Here is a 20784-nt window from a genome sequence, read left to right as displayed (position 1 = left end):
GATTTTTCATAGGCAGCATATAATTTAATTTTTTCACCTATCTAATAATCCTTGTCTTTTGATTGATAAGAGCATTTAGATTTAACGTGACTGTTGATAATGCTGAGTTTAAATCCTCCACTTTCTATTTGTTTTCTGATTGTCCATTTATCATCTGTTCTGATCTTCTTTTCCTGTTTCCTTTTATTTTTCTATTATTCCACTTTATCTCATTTTGTTACCTTATTATCTATTACTCTGTATTTTTTTAGTGGCTATTTCAAGGTTCAGAGTACACATCTTTAACTTATCAAAGTCTACTTTTAAACAATATTATATTTCCTAACAAATAGCATACGGCTCTCTCAGTCTTTGTGCTAATATTTTAATATAGTTTACCACCACATCTGCTATAAACCCCATGGGACACTGTCATTTATTTTCGTCTAAAAAGCCAATTATTTTTTTAAAAGATTTGAATATTAAGAAAAAATTTTCACATATTTTCCCACATAGTTATGTTTTGTGATCCTCTTTTCTCCCTTGTATAGATTTATATCTGGTAATAGTTGTTTTTTCCTGCCTGAAGAACTTCCTTGAATATTTCTTACTGTTCAGGTAACTGGTAAAAATGAATTCTTTCATTTTTAATGTGCTGAAGAAAGGCTTTATTTTGTTTTTGTTTTGGAAAGACATTTTCCTGGATATGGAAGTTTAGGCAAAGAATGTTGTTTTATTACAGGGCTCTAAATATATCATTCAACTATTTTTCACTAGTACTGCTTCAGGCAAGAAATTTTTAATTTTTTAAATATTTTTTCCTATACAAAATGTGTCTTTTAATCTGTCTCAAAAAAAAGTGTCTCTTTTCTCCAGATGTCTAATGTGTCTCTTTTCTGTAGATGTCTAGTCTCTTAAAAGAGACTTTCTCTGTATCCCTGGTTTAGAGCAATTCAATTATGATGTCCTTTATATAATTTTGTTCATGTTCTTTTGTTTGAGGGTTCATTGAATTTCTTAATTCTGTATTGACAGTGTTTATCAAATCTGGACATTTTCTGATCATTATTTCTATTTCATGTATTTTCTATCATCTACTATTTTGTTAACTCCAATTACATGTATTTAGCTTCCTGGGAAGTATCACGAACTTCATGAATGTTTACCTATATTTTTTAGCTTCATTTTGAATAACTTCTGCTGCTACAAGATCTCACAGTTAAGTTTGTAAACTTGCTACCAGGTGCTTACATTGGCAGCACTGTACAAACAACTTGGTAAGGTTTCATAACCTTGTTGTATCAGCATCTCACAGCTATGTTCAAGTTGATGAGTGGCAATGTCTTCCTGAATGGCATTCATTATTGCTGTGTGTTTTTGTGTGCCATCAGAAGAATGTCAGAGCTTGAATTAAAGCAATGAACACTATAAATTTCTTGCTAAATCTGGCAAGAGTTAAAGTGAAATCAGGGACATGTTAGTCCAAGTTTATGGGGATAATGCCATATAGAAAATGGTCATATACAAATGAATTAAACTTTTTTTAAGAGAAGAGAAAGCATCACTGATGAAAACAGTTCAGGGAGGCCAATAATGAGCAGAACTGATGAAAACATTGCAAAAATCCATTGACTTGTGTGTCAAAATTCATCAGCTAATTGTGAAAAGCATAGCAGATCAAGTAAACACCACAGAAAAATAGGAAAATTTTAACTGAAAAATCTTGGCATCAGAAAGGTATGTGCAAAAATAAGCTCTTGCATCACAACAATGCATCAGCTCACTCAGCACTGTCTGTGAGGGAGTTTTTAGCCAGTAAACAAATAACTATATCGGAACACCGTTCCTACTCATCTGATCTGGCCTCCAGTGACTTTTTTTCATTACCCCAAGATAACAGAAACACTTCAAAGAAGACATTTTGATGACGTTCAGGACATTAAGAGTAGAAAGGAAACAACTCTGATGGCCGTTCAAGAAAAGGAGTTCCAAAATTGCTTTGAAGCATAGAGTTGGTGCTAGCATCAGTGCACAGTTTCCCAAGGGGAGTTCTTTGAAGGTGACTTCAGTGTTATTAAGCAACAAGTTATGCAGCACTTTTTCTAGGATGAATTCATGAACTTAACTGTCAGACATCATGTCTTCAAGCTCACTAATCTTTTCATAACAATGTCTAATCTTCAATTAATCCCATGCAGAGAATCTTTCACCTCAAACATGGTGGCTTTCATCTGTAGGATTCAATTTGGATTCCACATCGGTCTTTAACATTTTGGATCTTTCCTCTTGCTTTATGGACATGATGTTACTTACCCTTAAGAGTAACAGCTGTAATCTCGTAGTCTATTAATCTGAATATCAGTATCAATTCTGGGTGGATTTTAAGTGATTTTTTTTTCATTTTGATTATGCTTTCTTGTTTCTTTATAGGAAAATTTTGATTGGTAATGTTTGGTTTGGGTGTTTTGGGTTGTTTTTTTTGGGGGGGAGGGTCAGAGTCTAACTCTGTTGCCCAGACTACAGTGCCATGGCCTCAGCCTAGCTCACAGCAACCTCAAACTCCTGCCTCAGCCTCCTGAGTAGCTGATACTACAGATGCCTGCCATGACACCCAACTAATTTTTCTATTTTTAGTAGAGATGAGTCTCACTCTTGCTCAGGCTGGTCTTGAAATCCTGAGTTCAACAATCCTCCTGCTTTGGCCTCCTAGAGCACTAGGTTTATAGGGTGAGCCATGCATTTAGCCCTTTGATGGCACTATTTGATTGGATCTCACATATTATGGGTTTTACTTCATTGAACACATGGTATTTTTGTATTCTTGAACTCGGTTCTTGGGGGTTTGATCCTTATAGATGTTGCTTTTTAAGATATTCTCAGATTCAAAGCAACATTTAGTCTATACCTAATTATCCTCACTACCGAAGCAACACTTTTTAGAGTACTCTAACCAATGCCCCACAAATTACGTGAGTCTCCAGTCTCAGGCAGATTCCTCAGATGCATGTGCTTGTAGGTAGTCAGTAAAAACTTGAGAAAGATCCTCTGTAGATCTCCAGAGCTCTCCACATATATATGTCTCCTCGTCAGTATTCTGACCTGAGGACTCTCACCATCTTGGTCGCTCCATCCCTTTAACTTACTAAGCCTGCCAAGTTGTGTCTGGTTTCCTCTTTCTCCATAGCACAATCTGGAAAAGTCCTCTCAGCAATAAGTGAAGGCAATCAAACGGTTCGCACTGTTGATTTCATTCAGCTCAGGGATCACTATTTTTTGTTGCTTGGTGTCCCATACCTTGAACACCATTGTTGCAGGTATTGTGTTCTATCTTTTCATCCATTTCAGGTTAGGAAAGCTAAATTAGTGCTTGTTAGTCCATCTTGGCTAGAAATAAAAGTTTCATTGTTGCTTTATGAGTTTTGAATACGTATTTTAGAAGATCACAAACATAAAGAAACTCTGGGGTATATAAATTCAGAGGCATAACCTAAAATTCAGAAAGATTTCCCTAGACCAGAGAAGAAAAGAATTCCCCCAGATAGCAAGCCATCCCTTTTGCTCAATGTATCATACACACTGACATCATGACTCATACTGAATAACACAAAAAAGTTCTAAAGAGCATAAATACATCATTTCCTCAATGTTGTGCTTCACTTAACACAAAATTCAGCTTATGTGTATAGGTTCTGATATTATGCTACCTGTGTGTGAATGCTACTTTATTTATTAGCTGAGTGAACTCCAAAAAATGGCTTTGTGCCATTCTTTGTGCCTCAGTTTTCTTATTCATAATGTGATGTTAAAAAATGTCCTTGGGTTGTTATAAGTATTAATTCCTCTAAAGTATCTCATGATAAATGTTCAATAAATGTTATTCTCCCTAATATTACATAATTTTCCATTTCACATTTATAGTAATAATCTATTCATACACACTTTAAATTGTAATTCAGAGAAAACATTCTGCAAACTTAATACATCTATTGCTATAACCTAGCTGACATACAATAGTTCCCCAAAGTAGTCTCCACCTTTAGTCTCTCCATGCTTCTTTCTGTCCTGTCTGCCACTTCAAATCACGCTTTATAGAGAAGGACTTAGACGGTTGCGACACACTCCTAGCTCCTCTCTCACTGCCTACTGAGTAGAGGCAAACTCTTGATTCTGGTATTCCAGACTCTGCACATTAAGGTCTAAGTCTCTTTTTCCAGCCTCATCATCACTCTTTCTTTTCACTGTGCATTGCAGCCATACTAAACTAATAAATGTCTGTGCACACTCGAGGACCTTTTTTGTCTCTGTACTTGTTTCCATCCTCTTTCTGTTTGGAATCCCTCTTTTTATGTATCACAATGCATGCTGTACCTTTATGCTACACTATGTGGAATGTAGAGGACACAAAGGTGATTCAAGGTAGAAATCTCTGCTCTTAAGAGGCTCACAGCCAAGAAAATAAGCAATCACAACAAAATTCTGTAGAGAGGTATTCTAGAGGAATGGAATATATGGTAGATAAGATAAAAGGACAGCCTGCTTAATTTTTGCCAGATGAATAAAGGCAAGGGGGGAGGGGAGGGTAGCCAGTCAAGGAAGATTCACAGAAGAACTGATCTCTGTACTGTTCGTAAGCCCATCTGACCTACTTCTACTAAATTTAGCAATAGGCAAGTCTATTGATTCCAAGTACCTTGAGTTAAATAAACTGTCACATATATATTGGTTACATTATGAGATGCACAGAATGATGCTTTGTGCATAAGGAAGGGCAGGGTAAGACACTTTCAAGAGGCCTGTTAAAAGATGAGTAAACACTACTAGCAACCCTGATAGTATTTACAGTAAAAAACACATCGAAAGAAGATAAACAGGGTCTAAGAATTCCAATGCATAAGAAGCAAGATAATGAAAATGAAACAAAATATTTTTCTGTTGATCTAAGCTATTAACAAAACACCCTCAAAAGTAAAACGATGAAACTTCCACTGTTAGCAACTGAAGTTCCAGGAATCCTAAAACAATCTCTCCCTTACCATTAACACAATTTTCTGTAAGAGAGTGTATCATATCTTGGCTTTTTTTTTTTTTATAAATAATCATAGCTTATCATTTATTAAGTACTTACTCTGGGTGCCAGACCCAAGATAGGAACTTTATATCTCATTGACTTCTCGTCTCAGGAATGTGAGCTCTCTTAAAATATCCTATTTATTCTGTCTTTTCACTCTCAATTAAAAGACACCCTTAAACTTTATCTGTATAACTTAAATAATTGGCAAAAATCCTTTATTTCCCTCCTATTCAAGAATCTATTTTTGAATATTCCATTTCAAATAGGCAACCACCACATCTATCTTTTTGAGAACTGGGATATTCAACGACCATCATTTGGGGGGTGCCAGGCATTACATTATACCATTGAATTCTCACAAAATAATTCAAAATTGATGTTATAGATACATATTATAGAAGTAGATATAGGTACCAAGAGAGGGTAATCTTATTTCTAAAGTCACACAGGTCTTAAGATTAAGCTTTGATGTTGACTACATCCTGTGTTCCTAAAACACAAGTTAACAGTTGGTGGATGCCTACCATATGTCAGACCTGCTGCTGCCAACAACTCTATGGAGTAATTATGGATCCACAATTCTCAACAACTCTATGAAGTAATTATCGATCCACGATTCTTTATCTGAAACCCCTGGAAAGAGGTGTTATTTGGAAATTTGTAACATTTGTCATTTTTGAAACAAATGGTGCGTATTATATAATTCCTTCCATACACATGCACATTTTATTCAATCATTTTTGACTAACTCCTGTTCCTGTTTTTGTGCTATCAAATATGTATATTATGTTATAGATTGTAATAGTTGCTATATAATAACATTTCATTGCATTTAACTTGAGGTAGTATATGTGGTAGCTTTGCCCCATTTCTGTACTAGTTGACTTCTAATGTCTTTTAACCTGATATTGAAACATGACAGAAAAGTATTTATGGAGTTGCACAAATATAAAATATTACAATGTTTTTCTTTAATATTGCAGGATTCCCTGCCTCTAGGTATATAAATCAAAAACAAACACAGAAAGGTGCTTAGAGCTATAATAAATGATATATGCGTTACTTTCGTTAGAAGAAAAATAATATTGTGGACTGCCAAAATATTCACTCTTATGCCACAGATCTAAACAGCAGAGGCTTAAACCAAGGACTGAGCAGTCCAAGCCTGGCCTCTCCCCCACAGATGAATGAACTGACTTTCTCCCAGATTTAAGTCCTTTCTTTATACAACTGAGCATCTCTGCTTCTGATCTAGTGCCACAACTCCCTCTTTTATCACCATCCTCTTCTCTTTTTTTTCTTCCATTTCCCACTGCCTGCTTTTTTCTGCTCTCATTTTTTTCCCCTCTGTTCTTAATGGATTCAAGATAAGGATGTCATCTGAGCTAGTGCCAAAACGTTAGGTTCCCACAGATCTTTTGGTATATCTCTGATGCCCATTTAAGGCTAAGTTTAGCTTAGAGAGTGCAGGGATTATAAAATGCTCTTCATCACGGCCTCACGAGTGCAGAAATGTGTGTGTGTGCACTTGTGAGTGCATGGGAGCCTGACACCCGCAGTGGCTAACATTCTCTCTGCTCCTTGTCATATTCTTTCTAGTAAATCTTCAGCGTGCAATAAAAAAGGAGACATTTTATTTCCACAAAATAAATATCAGCTTAGTGACTGTGGAATTGGGAATTAAATCACAGAGTTTAAATGATATTTGCATAAAATTCAATCATGATGTGTCTTATAATATGGCTACAGAACTTAGTCTGACACTGTGTTTCCAACTATAATTAACTATCAATTTTTACTCTATATTCATTTATCAGACAGAAAGACTTTTCCAATTCACCTTTGATCAGGGAGCATTTCAGCGCTCTCCTATTTTTTTGTTCCTTTTCCCTTTACAGAATTTACTGTGTTACATTACATCTTCAAGCTTTAAGTAGATGACTAGTCTGGCACTTAAATAGATGGTTTGCTTCTCATTTATAGGGAGTAGATGGAGTTGTACTTGAGTACAACTTGAGTTCCACGTACTTAGCCTAAAATTTAACAAGCCCTCAAAAACATTGGTTGACTAAATATTAAATATTTATTAAAAAATTAGATTGCTTACTCTCCTGTATAGTTTAGTTTGTGATTAAATAGGTTAAAAGAAATAAAATAAAAGAAGTTATATCTTTTACTTAAATCTTGCTTATTCTTTTGTGTTATGATGGTAGCCAGTGCAACCATTACAATCTATAACATAATATACATATTTAATAGCACACAAAAAAGATACAAGTACACTTCATATTATAGAGAAGTAGGTTCTGATTAGAATGGAAAGATCTATTCTTTGTAAACACCATATGTGGAGTAAAAAAAAAAAACTTGAAGCATATAATTATTATATTAATAATAATCCTGAGTGGAATAACTAAAAATAATTCCATTGTCTTCTCTTATTTTGCTTTATTTTCTAAATTATTTTATAATTTATATGTTGACTTTTAAAAAAGAAAATGCTAATGAAAGTTTTTTTCTAAAAAGTACTGCTTACATATTTCTTGAGAGTATCAAATCCATTAGAGGATTATGGGTAATATCAGCTTGTTCTCTTCACTATACTCCCCAGTATTCCCAGTTGTATTACTGATTTGCTATATTACTCAAATGTTTAGAGCATGTACAAGTCCCCCCTATGCACTTTATAATCAATTCCAAGGCCATGGGATTAACAAGTGTATCAGTTATTTCTGAACAAATTTGAGTCTCATCTACATAATTCCCAGAATTGGGGAAAACCCCAATTTCTCCATCTACACACCTGGGGTGGAAAAGTCTGGATGAGGTCTAAGCAGGTTTTAATGGCTACCATAGTTCCTTTGCCTCCTGAGACGTAGGGAGGTGAACAAAAATTTGTAGAACAATTCAGGAGTTCACAATTCAACTTTAGATTTGCAGCATCCATGCTGAAATGGCAGACCGTGGCTGCTTCCTTTTAGACAAGTAGTCATCATCATGTTTCCACTCGACTAAGACAATAAGGCATGCGCTATAAATCTGTTAAATGTCCAGCCTGGGTGGCAGCGTGCGGATGGAGAGTTCCAGCAAGCAGGGCTCTGATGATGAAATACTGTCGCATGCTGGGCTAAGTGAGGTCCCCAGACTAGAGGTAGCTAAGCAGAGGCTGACTGATTCCTTCCAGACATGCTTTCCGACGCTGCGTCCAGGCATTAGGTTCTATACCTGGATCATTCCATGAAAGTTGCCCTAAAGTAAAATCAATTCACCTTCATTTGACATCAAGGTCTGAAAGTTTAGAGTTTAGAAACTCTAATATTTGCAACTTGATTTTACGATTTTTTGCTGCCGCTAATGAAGATTAACAAAAAGATTTTTTTTCTTGAAAATGTCAACAGCTTAAAAATTAATTTTCAAGTCTTCTTTCTAAAAAGGACTACAAGATGGACCCTATGAAGGAAACGTAACTAAGCACACAGGTATTTGAAATTTTACAGAATTTACACACTTTTGAATAGAAGTTGTGTTTACACGAGAAAAATCAATTTGTAGTAGTAATTTACATTTAACTTAAGAGGAATAGGATAGATTTTTAAAACATGGTCCTTCTAAAAGCTTCCAGGAAAAATTCAATTATGAAAGATTCCAACAATCATTTCAGTCAAAGAATTGGAAAGAGAGACTCTGGGTAGGCCACATCTGTGATCAAATAACCATTTATTTTGTCCAGAAATCCCTTGAGTAAATTTATTTCTTGCCTGCCTGACCCCCTCAAGTTTCTACTGATAAAAAATAAAGTACATTTTAAGTGTTAAGGGAAAAAGCCACCAAACTTTTATGTATAATGCTGACTTCATTCCTGTTTACTCTAAGGTATCTATTAAGCTCAATATTTATCTTTTTCAAACATGATCTGTATAGAGAAAGAAGCATGAAGAATTGAGTACCTTCTTGTGTCTTGGACAGAGCTGAGCTGTCTACATTTTATAATGAGTATGGGGCCAGAAGAACTTTTTGGTTTCGATGCTGTATAAAAAGTCATTGTAGATATTAGCAAGAAGGAGAAGAGAATTCCAAAGAGGATCCGCTTACCCAGTACCCAGACTCAAGCTAAATATCACAATCGTGCCAGTCATTAGTTACCACTCAATCTCTGTGTCCAGAAACCAGGCTGCCAGAAGCTGAGATAGCTGGAAAAGCAGCCAGGTCTTATCACACAACTGATCCCAAGAGTCCAATTTAAAGGAAAAATAATATGTGTTCTACATTAAGAAGGAAAAATATCCCTAATATTACAAAAGTTGTTTTTTTTTTAAGATAACAAAGACCAGATCTTTATTCAGATTCAGATATTTTTACAAAGTTAAGCACTTAAAATGTTAACAGGGCGCATGAGCCTCTTGCTTAACTTCAATGTAAATGAGTGATTTCTTTAGTATCTAGGTAGACACAATGTTTCTTAAGAAAAATTATGAACTCCATTTTTAGTATGATTAACTATGATGTATTCAAAAAATTCAATTGAAAATATCTTTTAAAAATATTCAAGTTCATGCCTGCTATCTAACAGTGGAAATTGTGAATTCCTTCTTTAGAAAAAATGAAGCTCTAGAACTCTCCTCTAAAGGGGAGTAATTAATAAGACTTTGAAGAAACAAACCAACATTTAAAAAAAATATCCCCGAGGCTGATTCATTCATTAGTTAATTTTGTAATTTCTTCTGAAAACATGCTACTGTACGTGCAAAATGTATGGAAGTCTTTACTGGATTCCCACAAATTTAGTAAGAACAAATCTAATGAATGAATAACTGTTGGAGAATAATGATGTAATGCCTGGAAGCCTTGGAGTCAAAACTACCCATTCGATTGCTTTGCCAATTAGGAATTGAACTTGAAATCAGCTTAAGAATGAAACAGCTGCAAAGTCTGCATGATTCTCAGAAAAATGAAGGTCATCTCTACCAATTATGATTATCTTTAAAATTTTAAGTTTAACTGTTCCACATTCTATGCTGTTTAAATAAACTTAACATCATCTAGGAAATGTGTATCTTTTCCCTTCTGAACAACTTACCCTTTTAAGTTAATATTTCATAATTTATTTTTCTTCCCCCCTAAAAAGCATTTGGAAAAACCATTTAAATTCATCCTCACTGTAACTTTAAACTCTGTCATCTGTGAAATGTACTTCAGTTCCAAGAAATCTCAATTATGTGAGGAATAATGTAAATATCTTGGTATGTTTATACAGATACATACACATGCATGCGAAAAAGATGAGTATATCTTACATTTTAAACTTCACTATTTAATTCCAATTTCTTAGTTTCTTCCCAAGACTTAACCTAAATACCAAGATGAAGTTTTTATCAGGGTAATGAGTATAATTTCTACATAAAAGGTTTCTTCACAATCAAAGTCTTTATACATATACATTACCTCTACTCATCTGTGGTAATATTTCATTGACATAACTTCATACACTCTAATTTCACAGTAAAGACAGTGTTGCTGTGACAAGTTCTGGAAAAATAAATTGAGGATATACCTAACAATGAATGATTGTGTAATATTACTTTTAGTTTAAACTTATTTTTACTTTGATGGTGGAGTGCAAAACAGTTATTTATCACATTTTATAAAATTTAACTTCTTTGATATACCATGGCACCCTTTCTCATGAGGATAACATTATTAGGTCTCTTAGTGTGTCAACATGGGAGATTTTCAGCGGTCTGTAGGTCATGAGATTCCATACTATCCAAATCATGGTAAATTGGTTTCATGTTGGCTCAATGACCTTTTACATGGGTAAAGTGCACCATCCTGGATGCTACCCAGCCTCCATCCCCCCACCCCTTTTCTCTGGCCCAATGAAAACTCTAGTAGGTTCAGACAACTGTAACTTCCATGTGACTTTGGGGAAGCTAAAATCATTCTCTGCTTTGAAGACAGGTTCTGAAGCATCAACATCAAACAGTAACATCACCTCCCTGCCACGAACTATTTCAAAAACCCAACCCTAGGCCAAGTGGGGCAGCTCACACCTATAGTCCGAGCACTCCGGGAGGCTGAGGCAGGAGGACTGCTTGAGCTCAGGAGTTCCAGATCAGCCCAAGCAAGAGCGAGCTTAAGCTATATAGCATATAAAGCATCTCTGCAGGCCATTACAGAACAGGGTTAAAGAGGAGACAGTTGCCCTCTCCAGATGTGAATGTGGAAGCATGCTCCCTCAGGGATGGCTGGCAGCCACTTGCAACCACAAAAGGCAAAAACTGAAGCACAAAGGAGGGCAGGGCCCAGAAAAATAGAACAATAGAGTAAAGCCTTGATCACACTCTACCTATTAGCTCTGGACTTTTTTTTTTTAATAAACCTGATATATTTCCTTATTGCTTAGAAGAATGTATATTGGATTCTGCAGGTTTTGAAGCCAAGAACATCCTGACACTATTTCTTTTACTAACAGAGCAGTACTCCCCACGGTGACTTCTAATTTGAATTAAGCACATTATTAGAATTAGCCATCCGTCACTCACTCAACATTACCCTACAGCCACAGCCCCAGAGTTGGCCTCCCCAAACTGAGGTCTCTCTGGTGGCAAACACTGCCATGCTTCCGCTGTTAGATCTCAAAATCTTACTGTTCAGGTTGCAGACACAATCAAACAAGGGTAAAAGTATGATTTCATTAGAAAAATTTCCATTGAATAAGAAAAAGTATACATTTTTAGAATAAAATAGACTTCTGCAAAGTAGGGTTCTCAATTCTCTTTCTCTTCTTACCTCTTTCACACTGTGGGCCAGTAAATCCATAGACACAGGCGCAGCGGTTGGGTCCGATACAACGTCCACCATTCTGACATCCATTTTCACAGACAGCTGTAAGCAAGACCAGCAGGGAGCTTATTACCTAGGGGATCTCCAAGTATAATACCGTAGTGTAATGATGCTGCCAGTGAGGGTCTTACATTAGATCTCTAAGATCTCCATTACACTCTGCATCATATATTTAATTTAAAAACCTCATGTACATTGAGACAAAAGCCTACCCAACTCATGTAAATCACATTGTTAAGAGAGCATTTGGTGAAAGGCTTTTGTTTTTGTTTGAAGTCAGAATCACAAGGATTGGCCCGTGTTAAGGCTCATACAGTCAGGATATAACCAGCTAATCCTTTATCTTATTTCTACCAACCCGGTAGACTTATCTTTTCTTTCGGTAAGGAAGTGAATAATTCCCATTTCCCTTGGGCAAATGAAGGGAAAAGGAGGCTGACTCTAGGCAGCAGAGACAGAGAGCAGGAGGAGAAAATGTGATAGGGAAAAATACAAATACAGCAAAAAGGAGAAAAAGGCAAAAAAAAAGAGAATGGGAAATAGTGACCAGTGGAGGAGAGGTATCATTCACTTCAGCTATAAAATGCCAAAAGAAGTAACCGATGTGTAAGGTGTATCTGTAGGTCACAAAGAGAGGGGGAAATGGTATCATATAAAATTAACCCACAGTCTAAATTTTTCAAAATAATGGCAAGCACGCAGAACACACTCTCTTCACGTCTTCATACCTACGACCTGGGAGACAAAGATTCAAGGTTTGGGGGGCCCACTGTGAGTCAGCCAGCCAGACATGACCTGAGCCGCTCCCCACTCCCAGCTGCACTGCTTCGCACTGGAACTCAGCCTCAGAAAGCCCTTGCAAGAGTCCTGGAAATGTAAGCACCCCTGTCCTCCATCATGAGGACGGCGGAACTCAGGACTCATGTCTTCTCTAAGAGAAGATACTGATGCTGGGAGCTTGCCTCCAGCCCACCCACCTTGGTGACATATCTGTCCTTACCAGTGAAGAAGAGGATATTCTAAGGCTTGTGTCCAAAACACATAGATGAAGGACACTAATTAATTCCAATCACAGGAAAATGAGGGAGAAAAAGACACTTATTTTTTCCTTGTTTTTTTCAGCATGGACCATATTAAAAATGGGAAACTCAGTAAGAATACTTATGTCTGCAAATACAAGAACACTGCTACTTCCTTCCAAGAACATTGAACTGACCTGTCATTATCCAGAATGCGTGGAGTAAGGCGTGTTCTGCAGATGACAGTGAGACTAAAATGGACTTGGAAACAAAGATACTTTTGTCTTAAAGCGTCCCCATACAGCAGTGTCTGATGGCTAGGCTTCAATTTAAGGCACGACTCTGCACGCCTTCCCACAGTACATCTCTCCCGAAAGGCTGCACCTCTCTGCTTCTTCCCTGTCCCCAGCTGAGTTCTATGAGCACGTCCAACAGTACATTAGATGAGTAAATATAAGGCACAAAGGAAAGGGAATAAAGACCACGAGGAGAACGAGAAAGACATGAGCGGACAGGAAAAGGGAAGAAAACAAAAGCTGTCAGAGAATTTGGTCCAAGCAGTGTGTAATCCCGCAGAAACAATTACAAGATTTGAAGAATTCAACTGTTGAAAAGATAAACTGCAAGAGTGTAACTGCAACGTGATTAATTAAAATATGAGGAATGCTCTTTAAATGGTATGAAGTTGTCGGAAATTTAAATGAAAGCTGCTTTTCCCGATGTGTTCTCTCATCACTACACTAACTAGCCTTTAAAAAGACATCCAATGGGAAAGGTAGTCGCCATTTCACCCTCAGGATCCATCCCTGGGTAATCTAAGGACTTCTCTTAGGGTTTTACAAAATAGCTTCCAAATCTAGGTAGGGGCTGAATAAACCTCTCTTGGGCTTCTCAGGGAAGTACAGGTTAAACCTAATCTAACCTGCTTCAGTCAAACAATGTGTCCCTTCTCCCTAAATTGTTTAGAGGTCTGGGAAATATAATTTTTCATAAAAATATGGATTTAACATGTAACAGGAGTATATTGCCATTTTAAAATGAATAAATGAATATTTTAAAAATGTTTGAGTTTTGATGTCTAATACTATAAATATCAATAGAACTCATATAAGCAAAGGATCTTTGAGTCCCTCATCTGTGAACAAAAAGGTTGAGACCCACTGACACGTCCGTCACTTGCTTCTATTCCTATCTGTCATGTGGGAGTGGCTCTTCCAGGATGAGGAGCAGAGTTTGGGTGCCTCTGAATCCCCACCACCTACTAAAGCATTCCATATACTGCAGGAACTCAACAAAATCCTGCACCAGGTCAGGATTTCACAGCGTTTTTTCCACTACTTTGCAAGGCAGAAGGGTACAGTGAATGAATAATGAGCTGTGCCTGGCACTGTCTAAGCACATGAGCTCTTCAGCTTCCCCGCCTGTAAGAGAGGGATCCCACCCCCCAGAAGTCTGAAGATTAAATAAAATGGTGCAGAAGACAAAGAGCACACTGGCTGGACATTGTAGTTACCCCACCTCCCTTTCTCTTTTTACCTCAGAACATCTGTACCAAAAGCAAGACTTGCCCCATTAACACCCAAAGTTGATTTAAAAAAAAAAAAAAAAAAAAAAAACAGCAGCAATAGAAGAGAAGCAGGAAAGACAGATTAAAGGAGAAGCAAAAAAAAAAAAAAGTGTATTTCCTTCTTTCAAATGAATTACAATAAAAGGTATTTTATAAAATAGCATTTTTTGGTAACAATACAGAATGAAAAACAGTAATTTACATGTCAACTGGAGTTGGAAAGAAACTTGAAAATACCTAAATTTCCATTGTGAAAGGAATACTGTCTACCCAGGATGAAAAAAAAATAATGTTTCCAACTAGTATGGAAGTGAAGGGAAAAGCAGGGGAGAAAAAGATGTACTACAGATGGACGGCTGAGCTGGCCCCCTGCTGCCCACCGCAGTCTGGACAGAAGGGGAAGCGCCATTCCGCACAGTCAGCCTGTGAGACAGATGGCTGATCCTGTACTGCAGAAGCTCAGGTAGCTAAAGAACGTTTTTACTCAGCAGATAGTTACTGAACACCTACTCTTTGCTAGATGAAATGACAGGAACACTTCTTCATCACACGGATTTGGCACAAGTCATATTTAAAATTGTGATTGTTACTTCTGCACAATGGTATTAGATGAAAATAGCTTTCAAAACCCAGGTAAGATTTTACAACGGGTAAAGCATTGGAAGCGCATTGCTGTGACAGAGGATGGCATAAATCTTTTTTGCCGACTTCTCTTCCTCTTTCCCTCCTCAAAATGTTGGGCTCCATCAGGTCTCTGGCTTCAGCTCTCTGTTCTTCTTTATCTACAGCAACTTCGTAGTGATCAGTATCTAGGATTATGATTTAAATATTATCTATAGCCCATGGGAGAGAAAACAATTAAATTCAAGTAGGGGATAGAGGGGGAGGAGAGAGGTGGGAAAATGGAAGAGGGAGGGGGGTGTGGGGTCCTCTCTCCTGGAGAGTGCAATGTAGGGGTACGTGACACACCTCCTGGGTGGACTTTATCTGACAAACATTGTAACTTAATCGTTTATACCCTCATAGTAATCAGAAATAACAAAATTCAAATAAATGAATAAATAGTATCTATACACTACCAGACTTATCCCTCTGTCTCTGCCTCTCTCCTAAGAGTCTAGAGTTAGAGTTCATAAATTCTTCCACTTGGAAGTCTAACAGACGTCTCGAACTAGAAACTCCAGAACAGAGCTCATGTTCTCAGCCACTGACTCCCTGCCCAAATTCCCCTTTCAGTCTTTCCCATACCAGGAAATGACATTACCTTTCAGCCAGGAGCTATACCAATCCTCTCTTCTCTCCTCATCTCTTGGGATCTTTGCTTTTCCTATTTTATTAATATTCATTCACCACACTGGGTCCAGCAGCACATGCTGCCTGCCACAAATTCTCCAAAATCCAAGCTTCACCCACCACTTGTCACACTCTCAGTTGTTGCGAGGGCCAAGTCATTCACCTGCACTGAGACAGCCCTCCCTAACTGGCCCTTCCACTTTCTCTCCTACAATCCACTCTGCAACACAGAAGCTAGATGATTTTTTTCAAAATATTAATCAGACCACACCACACTACTGTTCAAAATGCTCCTACGGGGTTGGTGCCCATAGCTCAGTGAGTAAGGCACTGGCCACATACACCAAAGGTGGCAGGTCGAGCTCAGCCTGGGCTAGCTAAACAATGACAACTGCAACAGCAACCAAAACAATAGCCGGGCATTGTCGCAGGAGCCTGTATTCCCAGCTACTCAGGAGGCAAGAGAATCACCTAAGCCCAGGAGTCGGAGGTTGCTGTGAGCTGTGACACCAGAGCACTCTACCGAGGGTGACATAATGAGACTCTGCCTCAAAACAAAAAAAATGCTCCAATGACTTCGCATAATATTAAGGGTATAGTCCAAATTTTGTTCCTTGGCCTGTAAGGCCCTACACCTCCCTCTGCAAACTCACCTCCTACCATTCTCCCTTTTCTCCATTTTACTTCAGAGTTCTCTAATTGTTTCCAAAATACACAAAGTCTGTTCACACTGCAGGTCTTTTAAATTTTCTTTTCCCTCTGCCCATAACATTTCCCACAGACTGGTCTGTGTTCAAGTGTCAGCTGCTCAGAGACATGGATGGAAAACAGCAGAGCACCACTAATCCAGATTCAGTCCCCTTCCCTTGTTTCATTCTCCCCCTAGACCTTCTCATTACCTAAATTTGTATTAGAACATTTGTCTTTTTACTTATCAACTATCTTTCCAACCAGAATATGGGCTGTGTGGGGCCAGGGCATCATATGTCTCACTCGGTCAATGATGTGTTCCCGGCAATGATGTGTCCCAATGGGATGCACCATAGTTACTCTACCAACTTTGCTGAATGAAACGGAAGAACATTTTCTAAGGGGCACTATCTACATTTCCGGGACAGAAGCCTAGCAGTTTAAATATATTCATACTCCTCATTTACGCAAATAACGTATTTCTAAGACTACTCTGAATTCACAAGTTGAGAACTGTTACATCTGCTTCCTTACTGTAAGTACTATAACACTCTTTCTATACAAGACAACTTCGAATGTATCTTCCTTAAGCCATTCCTTGCTCTGATATCTACTAGTTATCACACCTTCACCTGCTGATTTGCTGGCTATCGTATTTTGTTAGTTGTCAATTTTGCTTGTGTCATATGTTCTATTACCACAGAGATAAAATTAGACATTACAATATGTCATCCCATGAGACAACTAGAGAACATATTTTCAGGTCTATCCTGAGCCAGTGCCTCTGGCTTTCCCCTGACTGCCGAGCATGGCAGCCTCATTATGATTTGACACAGGGGCAGGAGAATATCAGATCACTCACTTTAGAAGAGAAAAGTACTTTCCATCTCCTACTTTCCCATTCTGTGTGAAGAGCAGGAAGAGACACACCCAGCAGAGCCCACTGTGAACCAACCCTGAGGAAAACACACACATACACCTGTATGCCCAAGACAGACAGAGCAGCTGAATTCAGGTGGAAACCAGCTAATTTCAGGACAGATTTAAGGAAATACTCTGAAAGATCAGTGGAGCCCAGACTCATTCTCCGGGTGATTCTAAAGTAATTATCATTCTTCCCCCAGACAAACAAAAGGTTGAGTTTTAAGAGCAATAACCATGTCTCTTCACTGGCTACTAACCTCTCTAAAACAGAGTTACAATCAGATCTCCTAGCACTTTTACAAGGAGTAAAAAAACTATAAATATGCCTTCTTACAAGGACTGTGTTCACAACAGACTTTTGTATCTTTGCTGATTATAAACTGGAGTGCATTGTGTAAAACTGGGGAAATATCTGAAGGTGTAAAGAAAATTTAGAGCAAGAATCATCCATGAATCAAGAAACTCTGTGGCAATTATCTGTTGCATTGCTGTCCAGCTCTTTCTTGCTCTCCTCTGGTCAACCTTAGCCTAGAGAACTTATTTACAGTGACCCTTCCTGTTCTTGCTAAAACCCTGGCCTCAAAGTACTGTACTCTCTTAAATACCTTAAAGTTCCATTTCCCAAACTTCAATCTCAGATTACCTGAACAATTTTTGTCATAACAGATGTGGCCAGTACTGCCCACATGCTAAGAGTTTTGACATTTGTAAGGGGTTGAAAACCCAAAAGAATATCCTGAGACAAGTTAAAATTGTATGAAACTCAAGTTTCAGTGTCTATACAGTCTACACTGTCTAGACACACTGTCTACGGTGTCTACACACCATAACTTTTTAAAATACATACTCTTTCTGCTCTCTTTTGCCCTATGATGGCAGAGTTGAGTATTTACAACAGAAAAAGCCAGTTCTAAAACATGCACTATCTGGTCTTTACAGAAAAAGTGAGTGTACTCCTGCCCTTAAGAAAATGTTTTTCTTTAAATTGATTCACCTGTTTTATATAAAATAGTTTAAAAGGAAACTTTATAGAACTTATACATAGAAAGTAATAATCACTCTGAATTAGAAAGCTACCTTAAAAATAACTGCAACAAACACAATGAGATACAACTTTACACCCATTAAGATGACTGTCATAAAGGGAAACAAAGAAAAATAACAACTGTTCCAAGAATGTGGAGAAATTGTGCACTCTTAGCTAGAATGTACAATGGTATGGCTTTTATGGAAAACAGTATGGCAGCTCCTTAAAAAATTAAAGATAGAATTGTCCTATGATCCAACATTACATTTCTGAGTATAAGCCACAAAGATTTAAAAGCAGGGACCCAGACATCTATGTGTAAACCCATGTTCGTAGCAATATTATTCACAGTAGCCAAAAGGTGGAAACAAGTCAAACGTCCTTTGGTAGATAAATAGATAAACAAAATGCACTGTATACATATGAATGAAATATTATTCATCCTTTAAAATGATGGGAATGCTAATACATGATACCACACAAATGAACCTTGACATTAAACAAAATAAAATTAGCCAGTCACAAAGAACAAATGCTGTTCTTACATGAAGTACCCAGAGGAGTCAAATTCACAGAGACAGAAACTGGAATGGTGGTTGGCAGGGGCTGGGAGGAGAAAACGGTGGGGGGGGAGGGGTTACTATGAAAGGAGTACAGAGTTTCATTTTTGTAATATGAGAAACATTCTGGAGATGGCTGGTGGGAATGGTTACGCAATAATGAGAATGTCCTTGATGCCTCTGAACTGTACACTTAAAATTGTTAAAATGGTAAGTTTTGTTATGTATATTTTACCATAATTATGAAAATTTTTAAACTGCAGCAAACACTCTGGCAGGTGGATTGTTTGAGCTCACTAGTTTGAGACTATCCCAAGTGAGGGCAAGACCCCTGTCTCTACTAAAAATAGAAAAAGTACCCAGGGCATTGCAGTGGTCCCCTGCAGTCCCAGCTATGCAGGAGACTGAGGCAAGAGGGTCTCTTGAGCCCAAGTGATTGAGGTTACTGTGAACTATGACACCACAGCACTCTACCCAGGAGTGACAGAGTGAGACCCTGTCTCAAATAAAAACAAAACAAAACTATAACAAAAATAGAATGTTAATTAAAAATAAACTAGATATTCTTGCATACCTAAGAGTTGGTTTTTCTATGTTAAAGGAGGAGATGGGCAATTCTTAGAGAAGCCTGAAGATCAGCATGGAGCCTAGACTCTGCATCTCATGAACGAAGGGAAAAGGGACTTCCTTATTATTTGTGATTCAACTTTCTTTAGTTCCAGGTCCTTCTATTCATCCAAACTTTAAGACATACGAATTCCCATCAAGTCCCATAATTTAGGTTAACACTAACCAAAAGTGTTCCCCACCGACACGTCCCAATCCAGCAACGACAATCCTTACATCCTCGTCCAAAGGTTATTTCTTGATTCATACAGAATACTCTCCAATGAATGAAAAACCTTTCTTAGATTACACACCCCCTTTTCACAGTGACATCTGATTTATAAAAAATTATTAATTTCACAGTCTTGTATTTTGATATTGGTGTACTTGAGCCAATGATAAGTTATGAGACTGGCTCTCCTGGAGTTTATTTTGAGAAATCCTAAAAAATCTTATTTATGGGCAGAAGCAGGGGAGAACAGGAAGAGGAGGGAGAGAAAGAAAGAGCTCACAGAAAACATCACCATTCTTTCAGGAAAGTAAACATGTTTTATAGAGCTAGAGAAAAAAAAAGTAAAGAAAAGAAAGCCTGTGCTGTGTGTGAAATGTGATAAAGCCGTAGTGGTATTCAACACCGCCAAGACTCTACAGCACAAATGTTCAAAAAGAATTAGGAAGAGTCCGTATAGGCTAAAAATTACAAATCCAGCTATTGGAAATTTCAGAAGATCGAAGGCTTTACAAGACCTTAAGTTATGGCTTGCTATGAAAGACCCACGAAATAATGGACTTCTAATAAATAAAGTCTATTCCAATGCTCCTTACGCTGTCCGCAGTACGTCCCAACGTATCCCTTCTGGCACTGGCAGTGTTCCTCAGCACAGGTCCCGCCGTTCATGCATCTCACGCTGCACTGCTGAACTGCAAAGAGCAGCAACAAAAACAGCAACCATCAGTCACCCCAATTACAGTATGTGTCAGAGTCACAAGACTATAAATTAAATCGTGACCAGTGTATTCTGCAGAAGTAATGCTATGACCCAAGCATGTCTTCCTTTGTTATTCATTGCAGGTGCATCCATGGGCATGTCTTTTATACCCTGTGGTTAGGATGTGTTTACAGGATCCTACACTTTCAGTATTAAAGAAAGAAATAGAAGGTGATGGGCAGTAGGTTTCTGGCATGCAGGAGGCATTCCCATCTC

At 37.7% G+C, this 20784-nt stretch overlaps 1 protein-coding gene across 1 annotated transcript in view; it reads right to left on the bottom strand.

The window, feature by feature from the left end:
- The window catches only part of FBN2 (fibrillin 2), a 247395-nt gene that overhangs the window by 217903 nt on the left and 8708 nt on the right, over positions 1–20784 (bottom strand). Inside the window, exons 4-5 of the mRNA XM_012807203.1 lie at positions 20405–20500; positions 11840–11935 (exon numbers count right to left, since the gene is read on the bottom strand). Coding sequence (XP_012662657.1) covers positions 11840–11935; positions 20405–20500 — 192 coding nt within the window. The remainder of the gene's footprint in view (positions 1–11839; positions 11936–20404; positions 20501–20784) is intronic.

Source organism: Otolemur garnettii, unplaced genomic scaffold (assembly GCF_000181295.1).
Source record: "Otolemur garnettii isolate 467f Iridium unplaced genomic scaffold, OtoGar3 scaffold00003, whole genome shotgun sequence".
NCBI classification, from domain to species: Eukaryota; Metazoa; Chordata; class Mammalia; order Primates; family Galagidae; genus Otolemur; species Otolemur garnettii.
The sequence above is the reverse complement of the archived record's forward strand: the minus strand, read 5'-3'. Positions and strand labels throughout refer to the sequence as shown.